The sequence below is a fragment of the Panicum virgatum genome, chromosome 6N (genome assembly GCF_016808335.1).
Source record: "Panicum virgatum strain AP13 chromosome 6N, P.virgatum_v5, whole genome shotgun sequence".
Taxonomy (NCBI): Eukaryota; Viridiplantae; Streptophyta; class Magnoliopsida; order Poales; family Poaceae; genus Panicum; species Panicum virgatum.
The window spans coordinates 44,094,298-44,114,070 of record NC_053150.1 but is presented as its reverse complement, the minus strand read 5'-3'; the positions used below and the strand labels follow the sequence as shown (position 1 = coordinate 44,114,070).

Below are 19,773 nucleotides of genomic sequence, written 5' to 3'. Positions count from 1 at the left end.
TGAGCCGTCGGATTTGCTCAGCTCGCGATGACGACCGTTCGATTGCAGATCATATCCAGGTCCCCCGCCAGTTAGCTGTCCACCCGCGCTCGGAATCCTCGCGAACCCTCCGGCTCTCCGCTACCGCGCCGCCCCTCCGCATCTAGCCCGGCCCACCGCTCGCCTCTGGCAGTGACCGGCCGCGTCGTGGGGCCCATGTGTCAGCGGCAGTAACTGCATGTGCAGTACGTCACCGGATCCGTGTCCCCCCCCCCCCCCCCCCCCCCCCCGCGGCGTAGCGCGTCGCCAGACCGAGCGCACTCGGAGCCCAGAACCGTCCCATGCGTCGATCTTATCCTCGCGCCACCACGTTGTGGACGGGGGCTGCGTTTGCGGCACTTGCCGGCCCCGACGGTGGCGGAGCGGCGAGAGCGGGGGCAGGTGGCTGTGCGAGGACAATGGCGTTCCACGCTCGGGCGTCTGAGCGGCGGAGCTTGCCTCTTCGGCGGCGGTGGCCGCCAGCGGGGCTCCGGCCGGCCACCGGGCCCTTCTTCTCGACCCTTCGCGGCGGTGTCCTCCTCGAGGCTTAATTCTCTCTGGATACAGCTGATTCGCCCCCACTTTTGAGCCAATGGAATCAACGCCATGTGCAATGGGCGGCACCGATGACGGCGCTGGTGTTCACTTGTCTCGTGGCCGCCGGCCTCTCTGCCCGTTGCAGCGCTGGTGAGAAGGAGAAGTAGCAGAGCTGCAGAGGCACTGCTGCAGCGCCGTCGTGGATCCGCGCGGCATTAGAGATGTGAGCGCGGTCGTGGTGACATACGAAGCAGCAAGCGCTGTGCGTGAAGGCGTGCGCTGGCTTGGCTCTGTAAAGATGGATATCCACACGCCTCTGTTCCTCTCTCTCTCTCCGGACGCCATTACGCCGTGATTATGGTGAACATTGCACACGGTTCCGTAGCTGCAGACAATGCCAATTTCTTGCCGGTTCCCAACATCAAAGGTGCGTATTTCATCACATTCTGTTTTGATGGAGCCATGATTTGCAATTCAGAGATTGCTAGCTCTGTAGCTTGATTAGTCATGATCCCGATGAAGATCTCTAGCTGCGATGCTGTAGGTTGTGTGTCTTTGTTTTTCTACCGCATAGGTGGTACAGACTAATTGTCATTGCAGGAAAGGCAGCGTTCTCTGTGGACTATGTCGTGATTGCAGGAAAGGAAAATTTATCAATTAAACAAAAATCCTAAGCTTTTTAATCCCATCAAGAATAAATAACTTAAGAACAATAATAAGCACTTATATATACAGCAAAAGTTATTTTGCATGGCTGTCGCAGGAAATATGTGGACTATGTTAGATACCTCATAAACAGTTCCATATAATAGGCTAGAAGCATATTTAAATTATTTTGTGTAACAAAAATTAAACTTTGCAGTGACATACATTTTATTGCCTGCAGTGGAGATAAATAGCCTTGCCATGGTTTATCTTCTCCAATTTTTATCACTCTCTTGTGTCTCAGCTATGGGCTCTTGTTACCTTCTACTTTATTTAGTAATATTTCACAGTAGAATTATTTTGGAAGCACCCTATTTTCTTTGGGGATTGTATTTTTCTCTTCTTAATTGCCAATTTATGCACATCCTTTGATTCAAGAGCGCTTATCGAACAAATTATGTTGCAGTACCATGTGTAACGAGAAAACTAGCTCAAAATAATGATGCAAATGAAGACGATCATGTGGATCCAAACCACCAGAAAGTCCATGGAGATATGCTTCAATGAATCCGACTTTTTAGAGTTAATATCTAATTAATTTCTATATTAATTGCTGCATCCATGTGATCAGTATCGCTTTATTCTCCTAGGTCCGGCCACGATAGTCGCCGATGTCGTTGCTGCGCTCGGCACAATAGCTTGCCTCTACAGGCTGGCTCCCTCTGCCGCTGCCTCCGAGTTGAGAGGCTTACGAGCACCACATCCTCTTAGCTCTCATTGTGGATTTAATATGGGTCACTTTTATTGGATGGAAATTGCGCTTGATTTAATTGAGTACATAGCCTTGAGAATTGAACTCTATAGATCAATGCATAAGGATAAAGTGTGCGTGCTACTATATAATAAGCCTGCACTACTCTGCAAATAGAGAACACAAGGAAGCTGATGTCCAGGCAAGTGAAGAAAGAATAAACTTTGGGGCAGTTTCTTACTGCTTTTCCAATCCCTCTGTAATTCATGCTTTTCCTTGTTACTAGCTTCCATTTCTTCAAGAGCTATCAATTCCAAAAAAAATCTCAATGCACGTTTCGCTCCTTTAGTTGTTGGGCGCACTGGTGCTCAACTCTTCCTCACTCAAATGGTATCTGACTGAGGATAAAATTTCATGCAAGTGAATAACACAATCCATTTAGATGATAAGTTGCTCTTATTGAAAATTGATTTCTTTTCATTTTCCAACAGATTAGCATTAGCAGATTTTAAAAGTCGCATTATGTATGCTAATGTTTGATATAACTGTATCCTTCCTTGCCAAATGATTCGTTAAACTTGATCTGGAGCATGCTATCCAATAATGTTCATCTCCCCTAAACTATTTCTGCATCTATTCCTGTTTTTTGGTTTCTTGAGCTTATCCGAGACATGGTCGGCTGGAGAACATCTTTAGTAAGCACAGAAAAGGATCTTATAAAGATACAGTGCTTCCATAACTGATTCCATTGCCAACTACTTGTCGTGATAAAAGAATAGCATTAGAATACATCTTTCTGTTTCTGCATTTGCAGCCCTCCCACCTTTCACTGGATGGCAGTAAGTACATTGTGAATCTTGAACACAGTTCACTTGTATTATCAGAAGGCCCTGCATTTTTCCTTCCAAGACTAAAAGTCATTGCTTGGTTTTGTTACCTTCTGTGTGCACAGCAGCAGCAAGATTCAACAAGGAGATAAAGGTACTGCGAAGCTTGATGCTGAAATTTCTATTTTTTGTGCTTTGAGCCGAAATCGACAGTCTTGCCATGTGGACTTGGTGATGATTTTTACCGCACCTTCCATGACTTTCCTGACCACTACTGGTTCAATGAAATACCTTTCATCCTCTACGCACATACATGCTCTGCTTCTGATGTACTTTGTTTTCAAATTGTTTCCTTTGTGCTCCTTCTATATATTAGTTTTGATACAAAATAAGGTAATCGTGTCATAATTTTACAATACCCAGCTATGGTAAACACTAAACAGTATCTTAGCCTCATTTTAATACATATTTGAAAAAAAGAGTAGCTAGGTTCGACATTAAAATTGGTGTACAAAAGATTCTGAAATAAAAGATCTGCACTTCATATATGACATTGGTTGTTGATTACAGTGACATGCTATTACATCCCCTTGTTTTACCGTGCTCTTGAGCACCATCTCTTGATGTCCACGGGCATACAGGGCACCATAAGAAAATTATTCAATAGCTTCGCCTGATACTTGATCTCATACACATGGCATACCACATCATATGAAAGATACATTTATATGTGCACTAAATTACTGGTAGTCTTTAATATTTTCACCATGAACTCTCAATCCACATTCTTAGATGGATCTGCTGCTTTCACCAACTTCCAGGAGGTTTTATGGACAGTAATTGGCATAACTTTGACATGGTGGGGGACTCGGTGCTATCTGGTAGTCTGAGCCAGCCCCCTATCAGAAAAGAGAAAAACAGATACTTGATCAAATAAATGGTAGTCTACCCTGATTAATCAGGAAATGCATAAAACTAAATTTACAAAATATTTGCAACATGCCGGTTTTCCAAATAACTAAAATGGCAATAATGAAAATGACCTCATGCTTTTAATGTGCTTGTTATTATTGGTTATTATTCAGTCTCTTGGAATCTTTCTTGATTGTAGGCAAAAGAATTATGTCGGTTCAAAAGGAAGAAATGAATCTGCCTCAGCTTAATTGCACATGATTTTGGACTCTCAACTCTCTCTGTATCTAGCTAACAGTTCCATGCTTCTATAGAGTAGTTGTTTCATCAGATCCAATTCACTTCCATTTGTACCCACTATACTCCTATGACAATTGACCTACAACACTATTTTTTTGGTTGCCCTCTTTATTTTTGGAACTAATGATAACGCCATTTGGTATACAAAGCTCTACACATAGCCGCATTTGGTCATTTTGTTCTGCATTCTCCGTCCCTCAAACATTGAAATGTTAGTCCACCTTAGGAAGGTGAGTCTTCGAAGCCTTTGTTAGCACTTCTGAAGTTCTGATTGCAACTACAGCATCCCCAGACTTCTGAAGAAAAAAGGACTAAGGCTATAAGATCATTCTCTTATGATGTCCACTGATCAGGATTCATTGTGTTTCTACCATTACTTCATATCTGTCTTTATCTTTCAAATTCAATTCATAAAGGTTGATGCGATGTACAGACTACTCGTCGTACTGTACAGTCACAACATATTATGAGCCATGGGCCTAAATACAAATATACATAGGCCCAATATAACCACAAGATTCAGTGGCTAACTCATCAAGACAGGTGCGGCAACGCCGCACCCACGTTTCTAGTTTTTATTTGTTCCAGGGTGTCTTCTGTAACAATTTGGGGATGTATTGTGCTACTCTCTCTTAATACGATATTCCCTTTCGCAAAAAGCTTAGACTAAAACTTTAATCTAGAGAAGCATATACTTAAATCTAAATATGAAAAATTATACATTCGCTGAGGGACCTAGTTGAAAATTTTGTCCATCAATTCAATGGTTTTTCTTGTATTTTCTGAATTGAAGCTTCAATGGAAATAACGGATGGTTGGCCCAAAGACTGAATTGAAGCTTCAATGAAAATGATGCGAGTAATTCGCCCTGAGATGTAGTACTTGTATTTTCTGGATAATGCATGTACATCAGTGTCGGAAAACAGAAAAGGTCGTACTACGACACTGCAGTCAGAAAGTTGACCAACGGATTTATGTTATACGGACGGAGTAGGTCAAAGACTTAACCGACGGACGGATCGACGTAGGAGTCAAAACTCAAAAACAAAGTCAGACCTCGCAGCCCTTAAAAAAGGAAAGGGGCAAAAAAACAAAGGAAAAACCCAGCCCATGCGCAGGAAGAAAAGAACCCTCGCGCAGTTTCCCCTGCTTTGGCGGGCCGCGGGCCAGCGATTCTCCAGCTGGAACCGCGGCTGACGTCGGCCCTGACGCAGCTCCCACGATCTGCCAGCCCACCACAGCACAGCTGCACACGGCAGCGCGCCACCCGGCGGCCGGAGCCCAACCCACCCGTGCGCGCTCACTCGTCGTCGTCGCTTTGACCGTTCGTTTCCCCAGCCTGTCTGACGAGTGCAGTGGCCGAGCGGCTCCGCGGTCACCGTCGCGGGTGACGGCCATGGTTAACCTTACCGGTGGGAACCGGTCCGGTTTGACCGGTAACCGGTCAAACCGGTCCGGACCGGTTCCGGTTCCGACCGGTTCCCAACCGGTCCAAATTCAAATTTTGAATTTGAATTCAAAAAAATGAAAAATTCTCAAAAAATTCCTAAAAATATTTCAAGGTGTGATGAATCTAATGGTGTCAAATTTTCTCAAAAATTCGTTCATTTAGTATGGTTTGCGGAATTTATAAGTTAAATAAAAAAAACGTGCATACGAAAGTATACAAATACAATGTAAAAGTAGTATAAAAAAGAGTTGGAGGGTTCATTTAGACTAAAATATGTTGTACAAACATTTATTTAGTATACTTTGTGGGCATTTGAATTTAAAAAAAAAAGAAAAAAATTTGAATTTGACCTGTACCAGTCAAACCGGCCGGTTACCATCCAAACCGGCCGGTATACCGGCCAAACCGGCCGGTATACCGGTCTAACCGACCGGCATACCGATCGGAACCGGTTGAACGGGGAAGTTTGAATTCAAATTTGAATTCCACCGGTTCCGACCGGTAACCGGCCAAACCGGACCGGTATACCGGAACCGGAGGCCGGCGGTTACCGGTCACCGGTCGGATACGTGAACCCTGGTGACGGCACGGCACGGCACGCCGCCCCCTGCCCCGCTCGTGGCGTAGGCGCCCTCCGCACCCCGGCTGACGGGCGGGGACCAGCGCTCTCGTCCCCTCGGCCTTCCGAGGTGTAGCGGTCGCCTGTAACACCACAGGTGTTAATCATCTGTAATTAAATTAATCACAGTCATTAGTTCTAGAAATCACACGACAAATCACTAAATCAAAATTTGTTCAAGTTAGCTGGCCCAGACCGATCTGACCGGTCGGATCTGGGTCAACCGTTTTGGGCCCACAATATTGAAATCACACACACTCTCTCACTCTCACCAACTCAGTTCACTCCTCACCACATCAGCTCCCTTCCTCTCCCGAGCTCCCGTTCCCCCAAAGCCTCACTCCCAAATCCCTCACCCCAAATCCATTCCAAGGCTTGGAGAGCTTCAAATCGGAGTCAAGGATCATCCTCTCCATGTCCTCCTCCCCGGGGTGACGTGGAATCAACGGTTCTCGTGGAGGAGAGGCCCCTTTCAAGATAAACAAGTTAGGGTTAATTCGATCTCCTTTTCTAGGTGATTATAAGTGAATCCCTTTGGTCAAACACCTCGGATTGAACCCAGGAACTAAAGCCTGGAAGGGGTTTAGATGTGGTGGGCTAGATAACTCATTCAAAGTGATTCACCTAGGGTTGGGTGAATCGACCTTTTTAGGAGGTTTTAGTCGATTTCTTTGGGTCACAGTTGGTATCAGAGCCGAAACATATGGGAGTGGTACGATCACGACTAATTTTTAGAGATTACAAATTAAAAAAACAAAAAAAATGAATTTCTGACTTAGAATGGAAGTAGTTCACTAGTATGGGTGGTATTATTTGTAATAGCCCTATATAGTTATGTTAGAGGAGTAGTTAGATGTTTAGTTTTAGGTTGAGAGGTTAATGCAGGACGCCCATGCATCATGCTAGTTATATTTTCTTTAGTTGCATGGGTGAGATGGTTTATGGAATCATGCATCATGGCATATATTATTTTCAAATTGCAGCTGGGGATTTGGTTAAGGGGGGTTGGTACACAACTTAGTTTTGAAGTTTATGTTCTGGGTGATGACCGGTCTGACCGGTTATCTCACGTCGGGCCACAGTGCCATGCACTTGAGCCGCACCGCACCATGCAGACCGGTCGGTTCCACCGGTCTGACCGGTTCAACGCAAGCAGAGGCCTCTAAGTCGTGTTCAAATAATTTATTCTCTACGATTTCTTTCATGATTCAGATATTAGTTCCTGTTATGATTATTTTTATGTAATCAGAAAAATGTAACTAATCCAGTCATGGTTGAATGCAGAATGGCAGGCCCACCGAACCCTCCTGAATTGGTCCAGGCCATTGCAGCCATGCTCACAGGACGCGATGAGCAGACGGTACTCCTCCGTGAGCTCGTGGCGCAGGGCAGAGCGCCGCATCCTGAGCATCACCACCAGCCACCTATCCCTGGATATGAGCAATTTCTGAGCACCCAACCGTCGTTGTTTCACAAAGCAGAAGAGCCACTGGAAGCAGATAGCTGGCTCCGGACCATAGAGTCCAAATTCACCCTGCACCCGTATAATGATGGGGACAAGGCAGGATTTGCCGCTCAGCAGCTTAGGGGCCCTGCACACACACGGTGGGACAATCATGTGGCTATGTTTTCGGCGGGCACTCGATTCACTTGGGCGGAGTTCAAGAACGCCTTTAGAGCACATCACATCCCTGCAGGGGTCATTCGCAGGAAGCTCACCGGGTTCTTGGCCCTGAAGCAGGGCAATAACAGTGTGCTACAGTACTCCCAGGCCTTCAACACTTTGTCACAGTATGCGGGGTACCATGTAGACACTAATGAGAAGAAGCAGGCGTGTTTCCGACAGGGGCTTAGCAGCAAGCTCCAGGATCGCCTGGCCATGGTCAAATTTGACACATTCAGTGAGCTAGTCAATGGGGCTATCATTCAGGAGGATGCCCACCTGGCTCATAAGGCGGAGAAGAAAAGAAAGGCGCCGGTAGCGGGATCTTCGAGCAGCACTCCTCAGAGGTTGCGCCTGGTACAATCGGGCCCACAGAGAGCCCCTTTTCAGCACCAGCCACAGCAGCAGTGGAGCTATCGGCCACTGTTGACGCTACTTAGCGCCCCAATTTATGTACCGCAAGCGTACGGATCGTGGTAGCTTTTCCCTTAGAGTACTCCCCCCAAGGTTTATCAATCCATGGATCGACAAAGAACTACCTAAGGTTTTCCATCAAATCTAACGGATCTATCCTAACATGAAGCATGAATAGCACATATAGAGTAAACCTTTAATAGATATGAGTGTTGTGTAAAGGTTGATCTCATCCATGAACATAGGCGTAACCATAGTAAAACCAAAGACATGACTAGGCCTATCGTCATCTAGTTGTAGTTCAAGCTAACGAGCCATAAATCATGCATCTCAATCAATAGCATTCTTAAATCAAAACATCCAATCCAACCCCTCGGGAACCCCTCTACTCAGGCCATGCCCTGTCATGACACTCCCTTTGGACAAAAGCACCCCGAAAGCACGCTAGACGTGTCAAACCCCCTTGGGTATATCTGGTATGAACTCCTAGCCACCATAGCTATAAGAACACCCCATGCAATCTATCTCGAGAATAGATCTAGGAATAAGCGCACCCAAGGCAAGAACAAAATAAAAAAGGAGAGACATGATCGCTAATAGATTCAGAAAACATGATTATCATTACTCACATAATAGATGTGTTTGGATCATCACCGCCGTGTGCACACCATCGATGAATCCAGCTAGCTCATGAACTCCGCCATGGCACAACCATGCAGGGAGGCCATGGCGGCTAGGGGCGGCCTAAGCCATCTCCTAGACAACTTCGAAGACTTGCGGCGGCCGTCGTCTCCCTCCGGTCTTGGCCCTAGGTTTTCGTCGAGTTCTGGGTGGATGGATGCCCCGAGTTGAATAAGGTGCGAGCTATTTATGAGCCGAGGAAGCCACCGGTCGAAGGGGAGGCCGAACCGCCTCGGAAACGGACTAGGCCGGCCAGCCTACCCTCTTTCGGGCCCGCCTCGGTCTCATCTTTCGCGTGTAGACTCCTCGCATCTTCTAGAGTTTATGTCCTTTACGATTGCACCCCTTTGGACGTCGTTATCTTGGAGATATCTTCGAGGAAAGGATAGGATAGGGCATCCTTTCTTAAATCTTCATTTGCTTTGCTTAATCCCGAAGTATCTTGATCTCATCTTCGTGAGCTTGGTCCTTTGGGCTCTCTTGGAGGATGGTTGTGCATGAATGGGCTTCGAATCAACATGGGATTTGGTCCTTCCTTTGGGCTTTGGGCTTCGTCTTTCTCCGTGTTAGCGCTCGATCACGGGCCTCGTCATTTTATGCTCCAAAATAGACCAAAAACCTGCAAAAACAAAGTTCCTCCAAAATATATGTGCAAATGTGAAAATGACCAATAATTAGGCCGGGGTTAGGACGGTTAGTGATTTTGATATTAAATTCATACCATTATCAAGGATAAACAAGGGATAAAATGGGTACTTAAGGAGCGCCAACAGCCACCTCAGTACATACAGTCACAAGGGACCGTCAGGCCTCCTGCTCCTCAGCAGAATGAGCAGAAGGTCTGGGTACAGCAGCCGGGGGTGCGCCCCACTGTGTTTCCATGTTACAACTGTGGGCAGCCTGGACACTTTGCACGTAACTATCCGATGCCACCCAAGCAGGGCCAGCAATCAAGTCAGCAGAGCCAAAAGCAGAAAGTGGCTCATTTCAAGCCAGGACAGGTGCACTATACCACCTTCGAGGCCATCCATGAGGGAGCACCAGTGATGTCGGGTACGTTCTCCATTAACGAGCACCCCGTTACTGTGCTATTTGATTCTGGTGCCTCTCACACATTTATTAGCAAGGAATGTATAAGTAGATTGGGATTGGAAATGGAGAGCATATTCAGGCCGTATAATATTCATTCACCCGGGGGGCACTTAATTACTAACCAACTTGTTAGACAAGTGCCCTTACAGTTACAGGGGAAAGTTTTTGCCACACAACTTATAGTGTTGCCATCCCAGAAGATGGATATTATTCTTGGCATGAATTGGATGGGAGTTCATGGAGTCGTTCTTGACACTATTTCTCAATTTGTGCACATTAATTCTCCTATACATGGTTCGATGACCATGTGTCTTATGAGCTCCACCCCGTTGGTCCATACGGTGAACCACGCCGAGGGCAAGAAGCTAGCAGACATACCAGTGGTGTGCGAATATCCGGATGTCTTTCCAGATGATTTGCCTGGGATGCCACCTGACCGCAATGTGGAGTTTGCTATTGAGCTGCAACCGGGCACGACGCCCATTTCTAGGAGACCTTATCGGATGCCACCCAATAAGCTAGCAGAGCTAAAGAAGCAATTGCAAGAACTGCTTGACAAAGGGTATATCCGCCCTAGCAATTCCCCCTGGAGTTGTCCTACACTCTTTGTTAAGAAGAAAGATCAAAGCCTCAGATTGTGTGTGGACTATAGACTTCTTAATGCCGTCACAATCAAGAACAAATATCCCCTTCCCAGAATTGATATTCTGTTTGATCAGCTATTCGGGGCCAAGATATTTTCAAAAATTGATCTCCGCTCTGGTTATCATCAGATAAAGATTAGAGCTGAGGATATTCCCAAGACGGCTTTCTCCACCAGATACGGGCTTTATGAGTACCTGGTCATGTCTTTTGGGCTAACAAATGCCCCTGCTCATTTTATGTATCTCATGAACTCGGTATTCATGCCTGAGCTAGATAAGTTTATCATGGTTTTCATTGATGACATTCTTATATATTCCAAAAAATGAAGAGGAGCATGCAGAGCATCTCCGCATTGTGCTTCAGCGCTTGCGGGAGCACAAGCTATATGCCAAATTCAGTAAATGTGATTTCTGGCTCACGGAGGTCCAATTTTTGGGCCATATTGTTTCAAAAGATGGAATTTTTGTTGATCCTAGCAAGATTCAGGATGTCCTGAATTGGAAGGCTCCTACCTCCATTCCAAAGATCCGGAGTTTTCTTGGGCTAGCAGGTTATTATCACCGGTTTGTACCGGACTTCTCCAAAATTGCTAGGCCCATGACGGAATTGCTTAAGAAAGGGGTAAAGTTTTTTTGGGACGACAAATGTGAACAAGCTTTCCAGACTTTGAGAAAGTTATTGACGTCGACCCCTGTTTTGGCTCAGCCGGATATTACTCGGCCCTTTGATGTATATTGTGATGCATCAGGTACGAGTCCCCACTGTATCCACACCCCTGTTTAATCCGGCCGGCTATTATTCGGCCCTTGATATGTATTAAATGTAACAGGTACGGGCCTCGGCTGTGTACTCATGCAAGACCAGAAGGTAATTGCTTATACTTCCAGAGCCCTCAGGCAGCATGAGGAGAATTATGTCACGCATGATCTGGAATTGGCAGCAGTGGTGCATGCATTAAAAATCTGGCGCCATTATCTTATGGGCAACCCTGTTCATATATACTTAGACCATAAGAGTCTCAAGTATGTCTTCACCCAGAGCGAGCTAAATTTGCGCCAGAGGCGATGGTTGGAGTTAATAAAGGATTATGACCTGGAGATTCATTATCACCCGGGCAAGGCTAATGTTGTAGCCGATGCATTGAGTCGTAAAGCCAGTTGCAGTTGCATCTCAGCCACAGCAGTGCATGACACTTTGTGCCACAAAATGGAGAAGATGAACTTGACTATGGTGTCTCAGGGTACTCTTGCTAATCTTACCTTCACTCCAACACTTCGAGATCAAGTTATTGCGGCTCAGAAAAATAATATTGGCATGGAAAAGATTAGACAAAGGCTCAGAGAAAATGACCCTCGAGTGGCATGCTTTCATCTAGACGGCGAGGGTGTTTTATGGTTTAAGAACCGGTTGGTGGTACCTAAGGATTTAGAACTCCGGAAACAAATTCTTGATGAGGCTCATCTCTCTATGTATTCCATTCACCCGGGCAGTAACAAAATGTATCAAGATCTCAGGCAGTGATTTTGGTGGACAAGGATGAAACGCGAGGTCGCCAAATATGTGTTTGAGTGTGATATCTGTTAAAGGGTCAAAGCAAGTCATCTCAGACCTGCTGGCATGCTGCAGCCTTTGGATATTCCTTCGTGGAAATGGGAGGATATTAGTATGGACTTCATTGTTGGTTTGCCTCCCACATCAAAGGGATATGACTCTATTTGTTTTATCGTTGACCGCCTTACTAAATCCGCTCATTTTCTTCCAGTGAAGACCCGTTATTCATCTCACCAATATGCTGAGATATATATGGCTCGGATTGTGAGTCTTCATGGTGTACCCAAGACAATCATATCAGACAGAGGCTCACAGTTCATTGCGCGTTTCTGGGAACACTTGCAGGCATCTCTAGGTACACAGCTTATTCGCAGCTCAGCCTATCACCCACATACCAATGGTCAAACTGAGCGAATCAATCAAATTCTGGAGGATATGCTTAGAGCTTGTGTGCTCTCTTACAGTAAGAAATGGGATGAATGCCTGCCGTTAGCAGAATTTTCTTATAATAACAGCTATCAAGAGAGCATCAGAATGGCTCCTTTTGAGGCATTATATGGGCGGAGGTGTAGAACTCCATTGAATTGGTCAGAAACCGGTGAAAGAAATGTATTCGGCCCCGATATGGTCAGTGAGGCGGAAGAACAAGTCCAGTTCATACAAGAGAATTTAAAAATAGCTCAATCCCGGCAGAAAAGCTACGTGGACAAGAAACGTCAATCAGTCTCGTTCCAAGTGAGAGATCATGTCTATTTGCGGGTATCTCCAATGAAAGGGATCCAACGGTTCGGTGTGAAGGGAAAGCTCGCCCCTCGCTATGTTGGGCCTTTTCCTATCATTGGGCGGTGTGGGCCAGTGGCATACCGTCTGGAACTCCCTGCCCACTTATCCGCGGTTCATAATATATTCCATGTCTCTCAGCTCAGAAAGTGCCTCCGTGTTCCCACCAAGATCGTGGATATAGAGGAGATACAATTGGAGCCCGACCTTATGTATCCTGAGCACCCGGTGAAAATTGTCGATTTCAAGACCCGAGTTACTCGAAATCCAACTAGCAAATTCTATAAGGTGCAATGGAGTAATCACTCCGAGCGGGAAGCTACTTGGGAAACGGAGGAGTTTGTTCAGTCAAAATGTCCGGATTTGCTCCAAACTCACCAATGTACCTAACCTTCCACGTATTTCCATGTTTCTTTGCAATTTAACACCTCCGTTAAATCTCGGGACGAGATTTGTTTTAGGGGGTTGGATTGAAACACCACAGGTGTTAATCACCTGTAATTAAATTAATCACGGCCATTAGTTCCAGAAATCACGCGACAAATCACTAAACCGAAATTTGTGCTAGTTAGCTGGGCCAGACCGGTCTGACCGGTCGGGGCAACCGGTCTGACCGGTCGGATCTGAGTCAACCGTTTTGGGCCCACAATATTGAAATCACACTCTCTCTCACTCTCACCAACTCAGTTCACTCCTCACCACGTCAGCTCCCTCCCTCTCCCGAGCTCCCATTCCCCCAAACCCTCACTCCCAAATCCCTCACCCCAAATCCATTCCAAGGCTTGGGGAGCTTCAAATCGGAGTCAAGGATCATCCTCTCCATGTCCTCATCCCCGGGGTGACGTGGAATCTCCAGTTCTCATGGAGGAGAGTCCCCTTTCAAGGTAAACAAGCTAGGGTTGGTTCGATCTCCTTTTCTAGGTGATTATAAGTGAATCCCTTTGGTCAAACACCTCTGATTGAACCCAGGAACTCAAGCCTAGAAGGGGTTTAGATGTGGTGGGCTAGATAACTCATTCAAAGTGATTCACCTAGGGTTGGGTGAATCGACCTTTTTAGGAGGTTTTAGTCGATTTCCTTGGGTCAAGATCACCTATTTGCATCTCTGAATTAGGGCCTAGAAGGGATTTGAAATTTGAGGGCTAGTTTAGCCGCGACTTAGATTCTAGTTTGTGGTCTGGGTAGGACCGGTCTGACCGGTCGGAAGGACCGGTCTGACCGATGGCGGGGTTGATTTAATTGGGACTGGTCTGACCGGTCAAGTGGACCGGTCTGACCGGTGTGGCCCTGGCTGAGAGGAGGTGATGAGTGGGTGTTGGTGTAAATAGTTGGAATTTAATTTGGGTATTGGTTATTTATAATTTTTATAAATCACGCATGCATTCTCATATCATATGCATATGCACACGTGTAGCAGCCGCCGCGGAGGAGGTGATATACGAGGTGGTTGCGGAGCCACCGGAGCCGCTAGAGCAGGCCCAGCAGCAGGAGGTTCACGAGGAGTTGGCCCAAGGCCCAACTAACCCTAGTGTTGAGCAGCAAACACAAGTCAAGCCCCGATGCACATCCTATTATTTGAAATTATGACATCTATATATGTATTTATTACTTGTGCATTACATTTCAGGAGTTGATTGGAACCCTAGTTGCATGATCCATAAGTTTCCCTAGCTTATACTAGCATGTATAAGATGATAGAAATGCTATGCTTAATACTTCTCGATAGAAGTCGAGTGACTTCTTGCACTCGTGAGATATAGGATACTTAGAAGACGAGTAATTTCCGGTTACTTGCGAGATATAGGTTATATACTTATATACAGTACCTGAGTTGTTGAAATTGACATGGACATATGAGACCGGGCGGGGAATAATGATGATGTATAGGTATGGCAGCAGGACAGGGTTTCTGGGTGTCTTAGCCCCGTCCGAGTCGATTGAGGACCGTACCGTTGTTGGCCCTGCTGATCATGTTTGAATTGTACTAACCGCATGGCAGGAGTAGGAGGTAGTCGAAATCGGTAAGCCGAGTACTGCCTTGTTTCGAAAGTACAGAACTTCTACCCACCCCTTAGGGCGAGTCGAGTGGCCGCGGTGAATTGGGATGCATATGTTTACTTTTGGTGGTCTCTCGTAGGGCTCGGCTGACTATATGCAGGTGGGGCGGTTCTGTAGTTCAAGACAGGGAGGGGAAAGGTTGGTGCGTGGGATCTGACGGAGTTTTTGCGTGCCGTGTTGGTTAGGTCCACCTTACAAGGTTAAATCGGATCAATTCGCTGTCAGTCGCTCTCGGATATGAACACCTTGGTCACTGTGTCACATCGTAGTGTTATGTTGGACTGTTAATAATATTTATAATTATGAGTACATTGAATTATTATTTGTTGCTCTACAATGATTGTCATAGATAGTTTATGTAAATGTTAGATTTTGGTTAATTTATATAGAATCTGGGGCTAAAATATTGAAATCAAGGACTTGTTTTAAGTGCTTTTCTGCAACCAAACCACTAGCCAAATGTCTTGCATGTCTAGATATGTGGGCTAAGTTATACCCACAAGTCGGGTAAGTCTTGCTGAGTATTAGTTGCTCAGGGTTTGTTGCTACCCAAATTATTTCAGAACCCCAGGACGTCGACTTCTGTCCCTGTTGTGTCAAGTTCATCCGCCGGGATGCAGAGGGGTGGCAGGTCGTGGAGCGAGACCCTTATATTAGGGAATTGGCGGGTTGCACGCTTGAGGGCTGAGGGTGCAACCCCTCTGTTTTGCTTAGACCGGTCGAAGGACCGGTCTGACCGGTAGTTCATGTGAGGAATCCATACAGACCGGTCTAACCGGTTGGTCGAACCGGTCTGACCGGTAGTGGAGTGGCTGAACACTAAATTAGTTGTAGGTTACTTTCCGTTTGAATCTGTCTTCCCTAGTGTATAGTTGTAAATTATTTTATTTATGTAAACTTTATAAAACTGCTATATTTGAACTGGGTTCGTAAGAAGTTGTGTATTATTTCTGTCGTATTGTTCTATTTTCAAGTATATTATCGTGCTTGTACCATCCGCACCCACCGTCGTGTGGGACTATCGGTGTTGTTTCGATCGGGCCGTGGGTTGAGAAAGCAACGTCAAATTAAATCATTAAGTTAATGCGTCCAATACATTCAAATAACGGCTATTATATTTAATTTAGAGTTTTAATTTGGTGTTAATGCGTCCAATACATTCAAATAACGGCTATTATATTTAATTTAGAGTTTTAATTTGCTGGTACCGGGACATCGCCGGTCGCTGGAGCTGCCGCGGCGGCGACCGCCAGCGGATGCGCATGCCGCGACGCTAGCTCCCAGGCGGCCAGGCCCAGTCCCAGCCTCCCAGGTAGACGTCGCCGTCGACATCGCTGCCAGTGGACGACGGGGCCACGGCGACGGCGGCGACTGGCACGCTACCCCCTCGACGCGACCAATGGCGGCGGCCAAGGCACACATAGCAGCAGAGACCATCTCCCACGTTTGCAAGACAATGGACCCGTGCGGCGCGTGCGCGGCACAACCCGGCACAAGAGGAACGACCCAAGTGGAGAGATCGTCAGGACTTCAGGAGCCAGGCCACCATCTGGATCACCAACAACTTGATCCGGAAGAGGCCAGCGGGTGGTGATCAGGGTTAAAAAAACCGCTGGGAACCGGACCGGTTACCGCGGTTACCGGTCTAACCGGCCCGGACCGGTTCCGGTTCCGGCCGGTTCAAACCGGGCCCAAATTCAAATTTTAAATTTGAATTCTAAAAAATGGAAAAATCCCCAAAAAAATCTTAAAAATACTTCAAGTTGTGACGAATTTAATGATGTCAAATTTTTTCAAATATTCGTTCATTTAGTATACTTTGCGAGCATTTGAAGTTAAACAAAAAAAACGTGCATACAAAAGTATACAAATACAATGTAAAAGTAATACAAAAAAGGGTTGGAGGGTTCATTTAGGCTAAAACATGTTATACAAACATTCATTTAGTATACTTTGCGGATATTTGAATTTAAACAAAAAAAAGAAAAAAAATTGAATTTAGCGGGTTACCAGTCAAACCGACCGGTTACCAGTCAAACCGACCGGTAACCGGTCAAACCGGACCGGTAAACCGGTCTAACCGGCCGGTTAGCCGTTCGAAACCGATATAACTGCGGATTTTGAATTCAAATTTGAGTTTGACCGGTTTTTACCGGTAACCGGTCAAACCGGACCGGTTAGCCGGAACCGGGCGCCGGCGGTTCGGTCCGGTCGGTCGGATAAAAAAACCCTGGTGGTGATAGGACCATCCACACACCAGGGCAGTACCGGCAAATTCGGGGGCACTGTGCGAAACAATGGACTGGGCCCTGGTGATCTAGTGAAGGATTATGAATACCAAGCGATACCAGTCGGCAAGCGCGATATGCTGTGTGAAAGCACAAATGTTAAAAGTCACATGAGCGCGATGTGCTGTGTGAAAGCACAAATGTTAGAAGTCACACGTGTGACTAATAGTTAAATCATCACATAAGGCCCAATAATTATTTTTTGTTCCGGAAATTTTTTTTTGTTGCTGGAATAATTGTTATTGTTTGGGCAACAATTTTTTTTTTCCGAAAAAAAGTTTGTTCTAGCAACAAAGCATTGAGGAGTCTGGTTTATTAGGCCGATTTTATCTCCAAAACACGAAATCTTGAAGAGGTTGGGGTGCTGTGACAGGTACACTTGAGATCACACACGTGACCCCAAATAGCACCCATGTAAAAAAAAGTGGCAAGTGATACGCCTACGACGATTTATCTTTTAGGAGCAATTTGGGCCATGTTTTGCCACAAATTGGGTCAAACAATCAACTAAATTAAAGTGTTTGCATGACTATATCTAATATATACCTAATATTTTGGGGGCCCTTCGAATTCGGGGGCCCTGTGCGGTCGCACGTCCTGCACGTGCCTAGATACGGGCTTGCCACACACGTGCTAGAGATGGATTTGAAGTGAGATGGGGGTGGTGTGCATGCATGTGTGAGAACAATGTCAACGTCTAATGGAAGTTGGGCCCTGTTTGGTTCACCTGTTTTAGGAACTTTTAGAAAGAAATGTTGCATGCATGGAATACTAAATAAAGTCTATTTACCTGTTTTAGTCAACCGACCACCGGAGGCTTTGACAAACTCTACTCAACTTTATATTTGTATTTGCATTCCACAACAGGAATAAAGTAAACTGTCATTTGCGTAGTGAACTGCATGATACAAACACAATGATACTTAATTTGCCAGCCACTGATTGGGATTAGCACGTGTGTCATATTGATAATTAGTTTTAATCACAAATTAGGCAGGGCGGTCTCCGTACTACGGCACACCATTAAGCGCGAAATAGCACAATTCAAAATTGTTGGAACCAAATCCTCGTGTATACAAATTAGAAATATTTTGACAGTCAGTAGCTAGCTCGTGTTCCACGCTTTGTAGTAGAAAGGCACGCTCCCAAAATTGCCTGATTCATAGAGTTGGTTGGACTCTACACATAATTTACAAAACTCTGCTATGATCAAATAATTACAACAGAGCTGGTAAAAAAAGAGCAAAAAAAAGTCATAATGAAAGGCTACGATGTTCGTTTTGGAACCACTTGAACGGCTAGGATCTACTCGCGCGCACGTTTCAATTCCAAGCGTTCGAAGTTGGCGGGAACCAGAGCTCGGCTTCGTCCAGCCTCATCAGGTCCTGGAGGCCTTCCCAGAGCTGCTCCCCTGTTTCCTGCCCGCCCAGCGGCCACTCCGCCGGCTGCCCCCGCTCCTCGGCGTCCCCGCTGCAGAGCGACGGCGACAGCGACAGCGTGTTGTCCGAGGACTTGGCGGCCGCGCTCGCGTCGCCGTTGCTGGCCTCGTCGTGGCCCGCGGGCGGCTCCGGGAACGGGAAGTTGAGCTTGGCGCGCGGGCCGCGGAACTCGATGGCGGCGCGGTCGTAGGCCTTGGCGGCCTCCTCGGCGGTGTCGAACGTCCCGAGCCACTTGCGCACCGCGCGGTGCGGGTCGCGGATCTCCGCCGCCCACTTCCCCCATGGCCGCTGGCGCACGCCGCGGTACTTGTTCTTCTTCTTCCGCCGCCTCCTCTGCCCTGCCGCCGCCGCCGCGCCCGGCGCGCCGGCCACATTACTCGCCGCGCCGTCCAATGCGATCGCCGCGGCGCCCTCTGCCCCGAAAAACTCGCAGCCGAGGCACCGCTCCATCCCGCACACCCGGCACGCCGCGGCGGCGGGCGGGAAGATCTCCGGCGGCGCGGTGGTGTACCCGGAGACGACGTGCAGCAGGGCGGCGACAATGACCTGGTGCTCCTGCTCGGGGGAGATCACCCGCCCCGCGAACGGCGGCGGCTGTGGCATCGCCAGCGGCTCCGCGCCGGCGGAGCTCGGCGTGGGGTCGTCGAAGTGGCCGTCGAATCGGATCATGTACGCTTGGTCCCCTGCCATGGCGGAGAAGATGCGGTTGGTCATGCGTGTGGTGTTCTTCTCTGAGCTCGTGTGCTTGTCTCTGATGGCGAGGCGCTGCTGCTTTGAACTGAGCGGGAACTGGGTGAGGGGGCGAGAAGCTTTTATACGAGGTTGACGTCGCAGGCGACGCGGCGGCGAGTGAAGACAGAGAAGGGCGCGGGTTAAGTAAGCTCCGGCTAATGGCGCCCGCGAAGAAACGTGGGGAACGTGCGCGTATTCCGGCCTCTGTTTTTGCTCTTTTTTAAGTCCCGGTTTTGCCCTCCTGGCTGTAAAGGACAGAGTGCGGATGCGGAGCAGTCCGGGGGGCACGTGAGGCGGTGGCTGAGGTGACGTCAGCGGAATTGCGGGATTCGGATGGGGACATGGAGCAGCCAGTGGCCTGGGACAGTGGT

The 19,773-nt window shown here is 47.1% G+C and overlaps 1 protein-coding gene and 1 long non-coding RNA gene across 2 annotated transcripts; one reads left to right on the top strand and one right to left on the bottom strand.

Annotated features, from left to right (window-relative positions):
* The first annotated feature begins 312 nt into the window (after positions 1-312).
* Positions 313-4,236, top strand: LOC120679831. The gene is made up of 2 exons (XR_005677334.1): positions 313-2,932; positions 3,890-4,236. It is a non-coding gene; the product is annotated as an uncharacterized LOC120679831 (long non-coding RNA).
* A 14,103-nt stretch (positions 4,237-18,339) lies between these two features.
* LOC120680255 (ethylene-responsive transcription factor ERF109-like) lies at positions 18,340-19,503 on the bottom strand. The gene has a single exon (XM_039961866.1). It carries the CDS (start codon positions 19,382-19,384, stop codon positions 18,554-18,556), a length of 831 nt encoding a protein of 276 aa, XP_039817800.1. The 5' UTR covers positions 19,385-19,503; the 3' UTR covers positions 18,340-18,553.
* Between the last annotated feature and the right edge of the window lie 270 nt (positions 19,504-19,773).